This window comes from Chelonoidis abingdonii, chromosome 1 (assembly GCF_003597395.2).
Source record: "Chelonoidis abingdonii isolate Lonesome George chromosome 1, CheloAbing_2.0, whole genome shotgun sequence".
NCBI lineage: Eukaryota > Metazoa > Chordata > Testudines > Testudinidae > Chelonoidis > Chelonoidis abingdonii.
This window is the reverse complement of record NC_133769.1, coordinates 310,623,360-310,639,615: the sequence shown is the minus strand read 5'-3', so window position 1 is coordinate 310,639,615 and position 16,256 is coordinate 310,623,360. Positions and strand designations below refer to the sequence as shown.

The following is a 16,256-nucleotide window of genomic DNA, read 5'->3' as shown; positions in this document are numbered from 1 at the left end:
TGTGTGGCACTTTACAGACAAATTAAACAAAGCTCAGGTCCCAGCTCAGAGCAACTTATCTACAGAGGTATTAATCACCTGCTATTCATAGTATAAGTCGTGGTTGCTTTGTGTTTCTTAGGAGAAGGTCCTAAATTGGACATAAGCCCCCCAAAATGAACAAAACAGTGCAAAGAGTGAGGGGGTGGAAGAGAAAATCATAGAGAAACAGAAACTCTCATGCTAGATCAGAATCAATGTCCAGTATCCTGTCTCTGACAGTGACTGACACCAGATCCTTCAGAGGAATCCTGAGGAGGCAGATATGAGCTAACTTGACCCCCAAAAAAGTTTCCTTCTGACCCCTAATAGTCAGAGATTGTCTTAAATGCCAAAACATCAGATCTGCTGATTATTATATATGCAATGTATTACTTCCTGTTTTGCCAGTTTCTTTTTGATAATGTACTATAATTAGGGAACAGTCAGGAAAGAGAGCAGCAGTGGATGTTAAACTCCCTTTCTGCTCCCCTTCCCCCTCATTCTGTGCGGCTTTATTTCCAACCTCTCATGACTTCCTCCTTCCTGACTCTCCCCTTCAGTCTTCATTCCATTCTTCCCCCTCCCTCTTTCTTCACTCTTCCTTTTCACTGCTGTTTGCACAACTCTCCTCTTTACTCTCCCACCTCTGCTTTCTTCTGTTTTCCCTTCCTCCCTATCTCCATATTTTTCTCTCTCCTTATCTTCCTCTTTCTTCGTTCCTTTTGTTCCTCTGACAGAGGCTTTTTCCGTAGTGTCTCCAACCACACTAAAGAAGGGACAATGGGTTGGGAGTGAGGGATAGAGAAAAAGAAACCAGTGAGCACTGCTGCCATAATCAGCTAACTTGTGCTGTCAGCCCTGATTTCCATGGAATTCTGCAGTAAACTCAGGGCCTTGACTGTTTTCCAGCACTGCAGAGAAGCTGGATCATGCGCTAGAGGCAGGTTTTAATTGTACTGAATGACTGTGTTTTTCTAACTGATCTTTATAGTGTTTTGAAACATAATGCATATAGAAATGGTAGAAGAAAAACATACAGTTAAAGCAATTTTCCAAGCCTATAATATACAAAAGAGACCTACAAATAGAAGGTATAATTTATTATAACTTCACTATACTTGTTCTATGAGGGAAAACCATGCCTTTGATAATTATGAGTTAGTCTGTCTAATTGGTTTTATCTGTCTATCCAATCTAATCTAATCTATCTAGGTATTTATCCCATGCTTAGTTCCATAGTACCTTATGCAATTATAAAATCCATTAAGCCGTGTAATCGCTAGTTCTTTCCCTTCTAACTCCAAATGGATGTTTGGGGGGGTTGGGAGGAGGCATTATGTTGGGTTTTGATTGCAGGACTGCTAAGCTGGACGTGCGAACATTCTGCTCTGAAGGTTATGCAGTTCGCTGCCATTCTGATCTGTTATGGAAGTGAATTCCAAATAGCCATGACCAGCTGATGAGAAAGTTCTGCTTCCTGCCCTCATATGTTTCACCCTCATGACTGGGATGGTTCCATAGCTCGTGAAACCCTAAGCAATCATGGACACAAAGAGCGGGACAATATCTTAGGTTGCCAGTGCCTGGCCCTGTGGAGAACTTTGAAGATTATGGGCAAAACCTTGAATATGATTTATATCTGCTAATGGGTCCCAGTTTCTGCCCAGTACTGAGTATCCAGGCAATGTATAATGTCATTTTTAAACTCCCGCTCAATGCTCATGCCCCTAGGCCCTCTCTTTTGGATGTCCGAGTCCAGGTGTGTCTCTCCCTGTCTTCAGGGCATTCACTGGCCAGCTCCCTGCTCAGTAACACCCAATTACAAAAGGTAAGTCTTGGTGCATATACTGGATGTGTAACATGGAAAGACTGGTTTTTATTTTTACAGCATAGTAATTGATTTTTCCTGGTGCTGCTCTTTTAAAGTTAGGCTCCTGCTGAGTGACCAAAATCTCTTCCTCTGTCTGTGTGTGAGAAGCAGAGACTTAAAATGACATTTCCTGCATGCAGTTAATGCTAGCTGCTGTTCCAAGCACCTAGGTGGGAAGAGGTTGTGTGAGTGAAATTCATTGCTCTTCCAGGAGGAGGTCTGAAAAGGGGGGGGGGGGGGTGCTATTATCTGTTCAAATACCTTTGAACACTGTTAAGAGCATAAAATAATGGAAGATAGCAGGCGTTCAGACTTCTCTATAACTCACCGCTGCCAGCTGACTGACTTGCAGGGGGCTCTGTAAACAAAGCAAAGTCTGACAGATACATACACACACACCACCCAGTGTATGGTCATGCCAGCCACACACCCTATCTGAGTTTATGTCAATCCAGGTAGTACTGTCCCATTTAAGGACTGCTGAAGTGCCTAGATTGACTGTGCCTAAGGAGGGCTGCTGTGACATTTTGAAACAGTGGGATTAGTTTTGACATTATGATGTGGATGCTCACTAAAACTCTTTGACCAGTGGCAGCCAGAGCAGCCAAACATTCAATCTGATTTTCAGTCATTCATGGGTGCACTTAAAACTGGCCACCCTAAAGAGGTCTTTTGAAAATCCTCTTGTGAAGGACACCAAATCTAGGAGTGAAATGCAGATATTCCTGGCTCCCTGTGCTGTGCTCAAACTGCACCTTCCTCTCTATGCCTTTCTCTCTATCTGCTCCCAAAAGACAGGGCTGCTCTGATAAAATTCAGCTTCCCAATCGCACGCTCCAGGTTTTCGTTGAATTTGGGTGAAACCACATTTATACCAGCCCTCCCACTTCACTCCTTTGTCGTTGTGAGTGGGCAGAGTTTGAACATATGTAAGAATCTTACTCTCCAAAAGGCTCCAAGAGCAAGACTCTTACACATTTCAATACCCTATCTGCTCATAACAACAGAGGAGACAAGCAGAGCAGAGGGAGAGCATTCACAAGGTCACACAGAGTGAAAAACACAACACAGCTGGGAAATCTAATTTTAGGCTCATGACCCTGGGTACTTGGGCCGTGTCCCTCAAACACGACTGATAAGGTTCTTCGGGTTTTCAAAATTAGTTGAGAAATACATGCTGGGAGTCAATTGATTTGTCTGACATTTGTCATGGTTACAGAGCTAGCTGCATGACAGACCTCTTCTTATGTCTTTCTGAGTGCACCCCCCACTGGTAGGAGGCCTCATACCTCTACCTCCCTGGAGTGAAATCACACTGTTCTCCCACTCGCAGACCAGGTCCTTGGTTTACAGCAACCAAGGAGTCCTTAACCCCAAAAGGTCTGAGTGGGTTCGAGTACCTGTGGTTCTTCCTTTTGATATCTTGTGGCCAGTGGAGAATACAGTGACACCAAATGGCTTTCTTAAACTAAAGTATTGTTTAATCTTAACTGTGGGAAAATGGCAAAGTATAGGAGAAGAGTTTAAAACAGTAACAAGCTGTACACATGTTTATCTTTCCTAAAGGCTTAGGCAAGCCTGTCTTACCCCAGTCTCCTAATCTCTGGGCTCTGGGTGTCAGTTTGTTCTCCAACAGTCTCTCTCTGCCCTGTCCTTGTGGGCTATTCTTTGTTTCAGTTTTCCTGTGGTTGCAAGCTGGAACCCCTCTCCCCTTTGCCAAGCTAGACTGTTGAGCTCAACTGGGTGTTAGAGGTAAAACGTCAAAGCAAATATCACCTTCGTGGTCTCTTAAGTAGCTGAAGCCATTGTCCCCTTTTCTGCATATGTGCAGTCAACCTCTAACCCTTTAACTAACCCTTTTTAATCTATACAATAACCCCCTTAACAACAATCAGATAGAACATATCATAGCCCTAAGTTAGAAATTTACTCTGTGTGTCACAGCATTCACCGCTCTCCTTCAAAGCCCAGCTTTGCCCTTCCCCTTATGAAGCCCAAAGGCTGCATTGGAACCTGTGGTATCTAGAAGGGACAGGATCAATCCTGCTCAAGGCACAGGCAGGCAGTGGCTGCTATTCAAGTTTATGGGAAGAAAAACAGCTTCTGCCTTTTCATGTACCATACACAGGAATCCCCAGTCACTGGGTCTTCATAAATACATCAATATAGATTAATAGAGTGACTTACCTTAGGGACAGCCTAACCAGAGCCAGCATGGAGCTCAGCTACCCAGCATACAAAGGATCCAGAGGCTTCTATTGGGCTGTTCCCCTCGTACCCTCATGAGCAGGTTGATGTTACGTGCCTGAGTGCTCTGTAAGGAGGAGGCCCACACACACAGTGAGTTATTTGGCTTTAATGAAGGTAAAGTGACACATCCGCAACGGGGACCCTGGGCGTTGCTGTCACTTAGGCGGGGAACCCAGCACCGAAGCTCAGCTCGGCCTGGGTCGGAGTCCAAAGGCGGACCGGGAGCATACAGCTATATATACACAATACAAAGCAACTCATACATATGCAAGAAGGGACTTCCCACAGGCTATGTCCGCCCTTTGCCCTAAGGCCATACAAACTGGTTTCAACCAGTTAAAAGCAAGTTATAACTGGCATGCTGTGTCCTACAATGACCGGCCACTTAGCAAGCAGGGGCTTTTCACAAGGCCGCCGAGAAAGCGGAGACACCCTAGCTAGGCCGTGACACAGTCTTCCGCAGTCCCCTACAGTTGGCATAGTGGGATTTGTGCAATCCTTCTGCAAAGTGGCGAATTCTACCTATTTTTCAGTGTCTCCTGTGATTGTATGCACTGTTTACAGCTTTCTGCACTCACTAAAATTTCCCCTGAAGCACTGGTTAAGAACTAGGAGGATTATGTTAAGATTTTCTTTCAGTCAGTAATGTATAACTTGAGAAAGGATTGTGATGGTTCTCAGGGTATCCAGGGCTTTGAGTCATCTCATTACCTCCTACTATTACCCGGAGGGAGTCTTGCCTACCATTAGCCTGGGTGTTAGCTACCTGCTTTTCAGCCTCTCAAGCATTCCCCTCTGGGCTATACCACACCTGAGAAGTGCAGCCCAGTTCCTGAGTCCCCTTGTGATACCCAGCCCCTGCCACTGGCTGCTCAAAGAAATCCCAGATCCACTGGCCCCACAGGAGCAGTGTGGCCCAGTTTACCAGTTTTACCCTAAATCATAGGCGTTGACTCTGTGAGTGGCTCTGTGGGAGGTGCTGACTCTTCCCCCACCTCCTTCCCTAGGTGCACCACATCCCCGCTCCTCCCCTCCCTCCCAGCGCTTCCCACCCAGCTGCCACCAAACAGCTGTTTGGCTGCTCCGGGAAGGAGTGGGAGGAGCAGGAACATGGCACGCTCAGAGGAGGAGGTGGGGAAGAGGCGGGGCTGGGGCAGGGATTTGGGGAAGGAGTCAGAATAGGGGCAGGGAGGGGGAGGAGTTGGGGCAAGGATTTTCAGGAAAGGGTTGGAAAGGGGGCGGGGAAGAGGCGGGGCCTCCTGGAATGGATGGAGTTGGGACGGTGCAGAGACAAGTCAGTGCCTATAACCTAAATCACCCCACTCCTGTAGAATGCACAGCACTTGTGAGCACTTATAATAAAAAAAAAAAGGTTTATTTAAGAAAGAATACAGGTTCCAGTAGAAACAAGAGAGAGTGATGGAAACAATACAAAACAAAATCATAAAATGTGAATCGGGTCTACCCTTCTTAATAATTACCTTCCTATCTAATACGATAAATTTTCTCCCCGAAGTTCAGTCTGTTGCAGAGCTTCACAGGAGCCACGGTCCAATCTTTCATGAAACTGCCCTGCTCAACAAGCTCTGCACGCTCTCCATGTTGGGATGGGATATACCAAAATAGTCTTTTGTCTTTATTCACAGATAGGGTGATATTCTGTGTGTTGCAATGTTCCTTTTTACCTTCAAGTTGTCTTTGATGGTTTTCCATTGAATTTTCTGAGATGGGGCAAGGGTAGACACTTGAACAATACATTACATAATTGACCAGCCAGGGAGAGGTGACAACTCCCCAGCCACCTTGAATTGGCCTTTACCAGGACATAAGATCCTCTGGTGACTCACTTTCACTCCAAGTCCGTAAGGGCAAAATTTTTAGTAGAGTCATATTATTCCATAAATATTACCCATACACATATCTCTCACAATGATCACAAGTATTGATAACTTACAGGCTTTCAATAACAACAAGGAGTCCAGTGGCACCTTAGTGACTAACAGGTTTATTTGGGCATAAGCTTTCACGGGTAAAAAAACCTCACTTCTTCAGGTTTTTTACCCACAAAAGCTTATGCCCAAATAAATCTGTTAGTCTTTAAGGTGCCACCGGACTCCTTGTTGTTTTTGTGGATATATATTAACACGGCTGCCCACTTATACTTGACACCATGTAGAGCTTTCAATAGAGACCTACTATGCAACCCTTCATATATAGATACCATGAAAGTGATATGTTAGCGGTAGTGAGTTTGTCAGGGCTGAGACAGGAGCTGCTTTATAAAGAGCAGTGAAGACTTTGCCCATTGTCACCATCTGTACAGTATCCCAAAGATTCCTAGCAAAATAGGACCTATCCTAATAGTTCAGCTTATGCTGTTGTGCAGTATTGTCCCAGCGGATTACCTTTCTTCGTTTAGCACCCAGACGAACCAATGAAAATCAGGGCCCCATTGTGCATGGTATCATAAGCCTCTGTCCCAAATCTGGACCTTAGCGTCCAAAATCTGGGTGCTTAGCATGAACCTCCAAGCTTAATTACCAGCTTGGATCTTATCTCGCTGCCACCAATCAGGATTCTGAGTACCTGATAAACTCTCTGGTCTCCCCAAACCTTTCCCTGGGGGACCCCCAAGACTCAGATGCCCTGAGCCTCCAACCAAGGGAAATAACCCACTTCCCTTCCTGCTCTTTACTTCCTCCCAGATTTTCCCGCCCTGGGGATACTAGGAGATTTCCCTGCTTCAATCCCTTGAAACACAAAACAGAGAGGACGATTTACCTTCCCCCTTCCTTCTTCTCCCCCCTCCCAGTCTTTCCCTGAGAGAGACAGTACTCCTGGCACAGAGATTCCTATCCCCTTGCCTTAACTAGGAAAAGAAAATCCAACAAGTTTTAAAAAGAAAGCTTTATATAAAAAAGAAAGAAAAAACACATGACATGATCACTGCATCAAGATGACATAACACAGGGCTATTGCTTAAAAGAAAATATGAATAATCAGCCTTATTCAAAAAGATATCCAATTTAAACATTCCAGCAACTCCACACATGTAAATACAAAATACAATATAAACCTATTGCTTTTCCTTTTGTACTCACAACTTGGGAACAGAAGGGTAGAAAGAAGCTTGGAGATAGAAAAAAAAAAAAGCTCTTCCCTCATAGCCGAGAGAAAACAAACAGGCAGAACAAAGACAAAACACACCCAGAAGTTCCCTCCCTCACTTTGAAAAATCCGGTTTCCTGATTGGTCCTCTGGTCAGGTGTTTGGTTCCCTTTGTTAACCCTTTACAGGTAAAAGAAACATTAACCCTTAGCTATCTGTTTATGACACATGGCCACTGTATTAAAGAGTTTACAATCTGTTAGTTTTAGCAGGTGCAGCATTGACCCATCTTTGAATACATAAGACGTTACCGAAGGGACATAACAAGCACCTTTTATACATTGTCTAAAACAAGATTGCTTCTTCTGATAAACCAGTGTACTCTATTACAATCACTTTCAGACAAAATATTGAGTATAAATGTAGTTCTTCTTAGAGTGAATTTGATCATCTAGTTATCTGCTCCCATGCTGTTAGCATATTGTGTTTGTGACTATGAAAGGTCAAAACCTGAAGTCCAGCTTCAATGCAAAGTGTGATGCATTATCCCTAGGGCTGGCAATTTCTATAACACAATTTGCTCATTTCTCTCTGGCAGGGATTTTCAAGGATTTCAATTTTTTATCCAAATCTTCTGAACCAGAACTATGCCTGATCCAAACACTCCCAGGGTTAGGTGGGCTTCAAAATCCAAACCCAGTGTAGCCGTGCAGTTTTGCAAATGACCTCTGTGCTTACAAAGGTTTGGAACCTCAAACTGGAATACCCCAAAGTTTGAGGGTGTTCTAAACGTGGTGGTGATGTATGCTTTAGCAATATAGAAGGCTGGACGTGTAGGTGGATGTATATGTAAATGACAATTAAAAGTTTGATATGAGATGGTAGTTAGGAGATCAAGGTGGCTAGGTAAAAGCAAATGAACTTTTGATTTTTCTCCCCACTGCCTAAAAAGTATAAATAAATGAAAACTTGAACAGGTCTGCTTGTTGCTTTCAGGTTACCGCATGAGATTAGGATCTAGCACAGACAAAAAGGATTCAGGTCGCCTTCATGTTGATTTCGCTCAGGCAAGAGATGACTTTTATGAATGGGAATGCAAACAAAGAATGCTGGCCAGAGAAGAACGTCATAGGCGTAAAATGGAAGAAGACAGACTACGACCTCCCTCTCCTCCGGCAATAATGCATTATTCTGAACACGAAGCTACTTTGCTGGCTGAAAAATTGAAAGGTAATGGACATTTTTTTTCCACTGTATTATATTCTAAGAGCAGAAGCCACCCAGATGTAAGAACATTGATAAAGAAATCTCATCATAATAGTGCTGCTGATTTCTCTCTAATATGCTCTTTTATTTGCCCTCTTCCTTCATCCCTCTGCTGCGGGTGTTGCCACCATTGTAATATGTACATACCTTTCAGTATGTCTCCCTCTGGCATTTTTATTTTAACAATTTAATTTAAACATTCAGAAGTCTTTTGAATGTTTTTTTTTTCTGCTTTTTTACATCAAGGTATATAGTACATGAGCAGGGAATCCATGAGCAGCATATGAGATCCACCTTGGATAAGGGGAGTCTTTCATGTGACATAATTATCCATCTTGGAGAAGGCACTCTTAATGCCACAATTTCTTACATACATTGTTCACATGTAGGGACCAATTCTACAGCTCTTACTCATGTTGAGTCGTATTGGGCTTACACTGAACTCAGCTACTGAACTGCTTACGTGAGTATACTGTTCTGTGCAAGTTCTTAGACTGCTCTCATTATGGAGTGCCTTTCAGTAGTTAATTAAGTGCTGTGACTCATATCTGTCACAGGTAGCTCATTCTTACATCCTCTCCCCAGGGGAAGAATAGTGTGTGCTGTGTAGTTGTTTGATTTTTATTTTTGTAGGGTTTTTTGTTTGTTTGTTTGTGTATATAGATATATAGATATATATATATACATGTGCTGAGTAAGTACTAGTCAAGGTCAGACTTGAAGATTTGGACCCATAATAATTAGTTAACATGTGAATCATCGTAAAGATATAAACATTTTAAAGCAAATGGCTCCTCTCATCTCTCAGTTTCTTTTCCATTAGGCTTCTAGCAACTGGGCTTGGCATCCTTTCCCCAGAGCAGAGGCCATAAATGTTACCTCTGCAGCATGCCAGCTCACAAGAAAATATGATTCTTGCCACTGTTTTCTTCCATTGTAACTATTCAGATTAGACTTGGAATATCTTGCTGTCAACACACTAGCATACTGTGCTAACTATGAAACACACATTTAGACAGCAGGATAAGAATAGCACATAGTGTGCTCTTGCATCTTTGGTGAGTATTGCAGCAATGCACCCTACTGTCTCTGGGAGCATAGTGCTAGCCACACAGATCTGTATCACAGGTGGATCATAGATACAAATCTAATTCATGTTTGGAATTAAATGCAGATAACTAGGAAATCACAATGATAGGTGGCATGGTTAAAAATCACACACAAAACAAAGTCAGGCAGTGTAAATGGTAAGGTTCCAACAGTATAAGCATGACAACCTGTGGGCTGGCTAGTATGTGGCCTGCACAAGTGTGCATGTCCATGTCCCTGCAGGAGCTCTTCTCTGCTGAACAAGTAGTGAACTGCACCACCTGGGTCAGCTGAAGTAAACACACAGAGTTGGGTTTCATCATTATACTGAAGATACTGATGTCCATGCTCGCTCACTAATCCTTTCCAAGGACTCATAGACACCGTACACAAGAGGGCAGAGGAATAGAATGCTGTGGTACTCCACATCAAAGAGAGACCCTGGGACAAATAATACATTGGCTAGTATGACCCTGTGGCTTCTTAAAAACAGAGGAATGGAGCAACACAAGAGAAACATCATCTGTCCCTGCTAGGGATCATAGACGCATCACCAGAGCCTCACAATCTGTGTATGGTATTGAAAGCAGCTGGCAGAACTAAAATCAGCCTGGATGCTTGATCTTTGTCCAGATCCAAGAGCTGAGCTAGACCAACATATCTACTGCAGTTTCCATATGGTATCCAGGCTGGAATCAAGGTTAACTGGGGCCAAAGAAATCGTAGGCTCAGGATGTTACTAGATTTGCTTTGCCACAATAGTCTTAACAATTTTTCCCCAAAAAGGGAAGTTTAAAATGAGTCTGTTGTTAGGGAAGATTGTCCTCCGTGAAAGATGGACTGTTGAGCAGAGATCTCACAATTGCTTTCTTAAGGACAGCTGTTACCATGCCCTCCCAAAGCATGGCACTGACACCATCAACAATGAACCCAGTGTTTCTACACTAACCTTCATCACACAAGGTTTACAACTGCTGCAGTAGCTCCAGAGCCTCACTGAACAATACTGGCTAAAATTCAAGCAAAGAAATTTAACATCTCCCCACACCCAAAAAAACCCACCCTCAGATACTGCTCTGCAACCACAGAGGCAGACAGTTTGGTCTGGATCCAAGCATTTTTCTATCATCAAAGTACCCATGGAAATTCCTGACAACAAAGAAAATCTGACTTGATAACTGAGTGGAGACAGCCCGGATTCACCAGGCCATCCACACACAGCCCAGGCTAGTTTTGCTGCTTACATATTTGTGGATTCTATAATGGAGGTTGCAAAAATCTTTCCTTGTCTTATGCACAACCCCAGCATAAGACATCAACAAATCATTGTACTCTGCCAGACTTGGCATAAAAATTCTGCCTCCATTATTCCAAACATCTTCCCACTTGTTTCATGTGTTGCAGTTTTCCTGGTGTACCATTGACCACTGAGGAAAAAGTCTGGTAAGAGGGTATAAAAGCTACTGTGTGATTGGCTGAAGACAAAAGTTCATTGTAAAATCCTGTCAGGCAAGGTGATAGAGTGAGCTGTTTGGCTAAATAGTATTCTGCCTTTGTGCCATCTTGAAGTATATTAGTTCCATTAGCCACTGAACTTGGACGGTTAAAACAGATCAGAAGGGGCAACGGTCAGTCTATGGCAAGGGTACCACTTCCACATACACATACACCCCAGTCTCGAAGCCCTGCTTGAACACAAGGTCCAGAAGTTGGCCAGATGCAAGAAATCATCCAGGATACTCCCCTGGTAAAGTGGATCTTAGTGGGGTAGGCCTTCATCCAGCAATGGACTGAAAATGGCTGATTAAAGAAAAACAAAGAGAATTCCCCTATGACATCTTGACCTAACCCAAAAGAATTATCTGCATAGACATCAGTCACCATCAGTGACTCTTTCACTACCAGAAGTCGCAGTCCTCTCAATGGCCCCATCTACACGACGCGTGAAAATCGATTTTAGATACGCAATTTCAGCTACGAGAATAGCGTAGCTGAAATCGAATATCTAAAATCGAGTTACTCACCCGTCTTCACCGCGCCGAATCGATGTGCGCGGCTCGCCATGTCGAATCCGGAACTCCGTTTGTTTTGGTGGAGTTCCGGAATCGATGTAAGCGCGCTCTGGGTTCGATATATCCCCGTCTAGACGAGACGCGATATATCGAACTCCGTGCTTTCGATTTTAACGCGCCAAAATGGCGCGTCGTATAGACGTGGCCAATCAGATCATCATGGTTGGTGGACCAATGGGTTTTTTTGTACAAGTCCCCTCTTAATCCCATCCTGGAACTCACATGCAAAAGAGAGACAGTCAACTGGAATTAGTTTTGGAATGATAGACCACCTACATTTAAGGCCAGGTGCAAATATGATAGCAATGCTACTTCCTGACTCTCCTTTGTTTTATGCTGAACTGAATACTCAGTTGGAGACAACTGTGCCAACACAGGCTTTGTAGAATCATCCATACAGGTTTCAGTCAGAGGCCTCATCCTTTATTCAGTCATGGTTGTTTGGAACTTTATTAGCCATATAGACAATGCATATGATCTTGCAGTATGGACTGACAAACCTGATCCCGATCATCTGATGCCCACATTCCTGAGAGAAAACTTCAGGCAAAACCAGTGGACCAAAATTGCACATTTCAACCCATGCTTATTATGCTTAAAACTTGATATTATCATGCCTGGTCTTCCTCTGCCAACTACAAAAAAAAGGCTCAGAGATCTAAAGGACTCAGCTCTTTTTAAGCAGTCTCTTCCCCCCACCTCTCTCCCCTCGAGACCTCTCTACCCATAGCACATAGTCATTTATCACTCTTGGCCATCCTAAGGAATTTGAGTAGAATTCTTTTAAATGGACCTAATATTTAAAAAAATACAAATATATACATAAAATTTCTTTCTTTCTTTTTCTTTCTTTCTTTCTTTCTTTCTTTCTTTCTTCTAGCAATACTGCCTTTTTCTAGGCCCAAGATTAGAGATTATAATTTTGCAATGGCAAGTATGTTCTCATAAACACAAATTGCTGCTGCTCGTGTTAAGGGTCTAGCCTACAATGGGAGGAGCAACCTCATCTCCCGCTGTGCAAAACATTTAAAACATCGGATTTGCTGTATGGAACAGACCAGTGGTCCATCTCATCTACTATGCTGTTTCTGACAGAGGCCAATGCCAGATGCCTCTGAGAAAAAGCATAAAACTTCATAATGCACATAACTGTGTATTACTGTACCATGAGGGGATATTTCTTCCTGACCCCAGCTTGTGGTCAGTTTATGCTCTGGACCATGTGAACTGATATCCCTTTTACTTCTTAACATAAGTAGTGTAACTGAAAAATCCATTTTTCTCCTATAAAATGACTTTCTGTTGCAATGCTACTTGGCAGGCATGCAGGGTATTCAAAATATTTGTTTGCTACGTTTTCAATAGAGGCCAGAATTGCCATTTAAGAGACCAGTAGGTGAAAAAGTATTCCAAGAAATGCTCAAGGTGCCCTTCAGAGTATGACTAAGAGATTCTCTTTGAGTCCCTTGTTTTTGTTTATCAAGAAGAGAGTATTTGAGCTGTCTTCAGATACAACCACTAGTTTCACCAGCACTGTTTCACCACTTTAAGATTTAAGCTACCTTCTTTGCAAGATGCTTGCCCTATCTTGCATAGCTAGTGCTATGATGACATTTCAAAGACTGCTGCTGTAATCAATTCTTTTTTGCTTGTATGGGTCTTTATTAAAATCAGGGCCTCTCTGTTCAAAACAGCTGTAAACACTTTGCCATTACCATTATGCACTCTTTCAAAGACAATATCCAGATCTGTAGTCTAGTGCTGTCACTACTAAGTGTTTCTCCTCTGGTTTATCTGCTCCTATAGCATCTGAAACAGTAAACTGTTCCATGTTCAAAGATACAGGGTTGGATTGTTCTCCGCACTACCCTCCCCTTTACGTGACTCTAGCAGTGCAAAGGGGCCATAAACTCAGTGTAATTTACTCCCACTTCAAAGTCCCTTTACATTGCCACAGCAATGTTAAGAGGCACTGGTGCAAATCAAATTCAGGCTTTTGGACTTCTGGCATGGCTTGAGTCAGGGCTGCTGAATCTACACTTTGGTTTTCTGCTTGCTCCTCCATGACATCTACTAATGCCCATGTGAGAGACATATCCCACCTTGTGCCCAATTTGAGGGGCAAAAGTGGCACTACTGTACTCAAACTGTGTCCACAATTTAAAATCCCAAACTCCTGTCATCTCACTAGAGTTACTGGGTGATTTACTAAACTGATAAGCAGTGAAGTAGTTAACAATCCTGATAATAAAAGTGACATCTTTAGGCTGTAGAGTTAGCCTATTTTGATGAAAAGGGGCAGGCATCCAGATGGTTCCAGAAAAGCAGAGGTATGAGAGGGGACATTGTTTGACCTTCATTTCCAGTCCCTATACCAGTTCATATTTGGAATTAGATCCCATTGGAATAAACATAAGAGCTAGAAAAAATATTTTTAAAATTAAAGTTTAAATTACGCAGAAACTCTTGAATCTACTCAGGGAGAGATCTAGTAAAGAGACCACTCTGATCCAGCTCAATCAATCACTGCCTCTATTTGCATTCTAGGACAGACAGTGAATAACATTTTTCTTTTAGAGATCCTCAGAGCCCTGAAAATTCCACTCTCCACTTTCTTTTCCCTGCAAAACCCTTTCCTGCTGGCAGATGAAGGCTAGGCGTTTTTATTTCCGTGGAGTGCCTGATGTTAACTAGCACTTGCTTTGATCTGAAGGGATTTCAAAGTGTTTCCTCTCTCTAAGTGCCTATGTTGCCTTCAACACATCTATCTATCCATCCATCTGGTCAGCTTTCACCACGGCATCTAAGTGCGACATCTAGCATCTGACCCATTGCCAACATCTTGTGGCTAGAGAACCTGAATCAGAGCTCAGGGGTCAAATTTGCTGCCGCAACACTAAGACTGGTTGCTTACACTTTCCTGTACTGTTCTGCATTGATAGCGGCAGTATACAGAGATACTTCTTCTTTAGTCCATTGATCGCAGCCTGAGCCAACCCATATATACCACAGTAACAGCCTTTGCTAAGGCATTTACTATGTTGGCAATATCTATCACAAAGAAACCAACTTTAATCTGGTTGTCAGAATCTTGTGTAATGTACGTAGCCCTTTTTCCTGGGTCCAACACGTGAAAAGAGCTGAGATTTGAACAAGAGTGAAAGCAGTGGCAACATTATTAGAATGAAATGAGCATCAAAGTGCTGACATGATAGACAAGAGAATGAAGAACGTATGCTCATCCATATAACTGAGATAATGATAAAATATCCAGACCTGCAGTGGTTTGATAAAATTTTCAACCCCCTTTCTGAGGCACACTCATGCATCCTAGGTAGCAGTCCATGTCTTTGCTGAAATGTGGTAACGAGTTGGCAAATAGTTAAGGAAATCATGCATTTCTACATTGGAGCGTGGCTGTAGATCAGAATCCATCATGCAAGGATATTGGGGATACACCACTTATTTTAGCAAGAACAACAGAAAATTATGTCGTCAGATAGTGTATTATGAAAATGTGGCGCCCATAACCACTTGTTTGTTGTACCTCTTTCCCCTGGTCTATATCTTTTAGATTTTGAGATCTTAGCACATTATAGGTGCTACTATAAATAAATAATTAATAATCAATCCTCCCAATCAGATGTATTGTTGCTGCATAAAAAGCTATGAGAACAGATATTTGGGACCACATTTTCTTGCATGCGTATGACTCTTCATGCAATTTTGTGCCCACAACAATGAAGTCCCAGCTAAAGATACGCTCAGTATGTTGACCTTCTTTCTTTATGTGGATCCTGCTCTAACAGGTACATTGGAACAAATCATCTTAATCTGTATGCATGTGACATTTAGATTCCAAAGTGGAGCTTTGAACACCATGAGATTCCTAATTCAAGCTAATCTGTACCTAATAGTATCATCTTCACAAAACATTTATTGCAAAGAGGCCATTTTAAAATACTGTGTCTGTCTTATTTGCTGCAGGTAGTCAAGCAGTCCTACTGTCTAATGAAGGCATCTCACCACATCTCAATATCTGCTTTAAACTATTTTATAGGAAGGGAACATAAACATCTGTAAGACATGAACATTATTCTATTATTTACCTCCCTTTCAAATGCAGTGTCTTATTCTGAGCACAGCAAAGTGATCCACCTGCTTTTCCATTTAAAAAAAAATAGAATTTGCAAAATTCAGAAGCTGCATCTATGCCAGGTACTGTATTATCCCCCTGAAGAGAGAACAGATTGGAAATTTAAATAAGTAGATGGCAGTTATAGTAGCATGAACTAACTGAGGATGCATCTTCTGCAAGATTCAGGTAACATCAAGCTTGTAAATCTCAGCCCTTGCACATAGTTAGAAGTATAAACAATATTTAATTGCTTGCAAAATAGGATATTTTACTGAGAAGAAATCCTCTCTGTTTTCATTATAACTCCATACTTCAAGCTAGACTTTTAAGCCTCGCAGAAGTGGTGCGGTTAGCCAAAGGGGGAACCTAATGAAGCTTAATGTAGTAGAGACCAAAAATAAGGCATCAGAAAGGAAGTCAGTTCTGAGCTCCTTTTAATGAA

The 16,256-nt window shown here is 42.5% G+C and overlaps 1 protein-coding gene across 1 annotated transcript in view; it reads left to right on the top strand.

Moving 5' to 3' along the window:
* The window catches only part of ENOX1 (ecto-NOX disulfide-thiol exchanger 1), a 415,538-nt gene that overhangs the window by 260,448 nt on the left and 138,834 nt on the right, over positions 1-16,256 (top strand). The window contains exon 7 of the mRNA XM_032781770.1: positions 8,246-8,479. Within this exon, the coding sequence (XP_032637661.1) occupies positions 8,246-8,479 (234 nt within the window). The remainder of the gene's footprint in view (positions 1-8,245; positions 8,480-16,256) is intronic.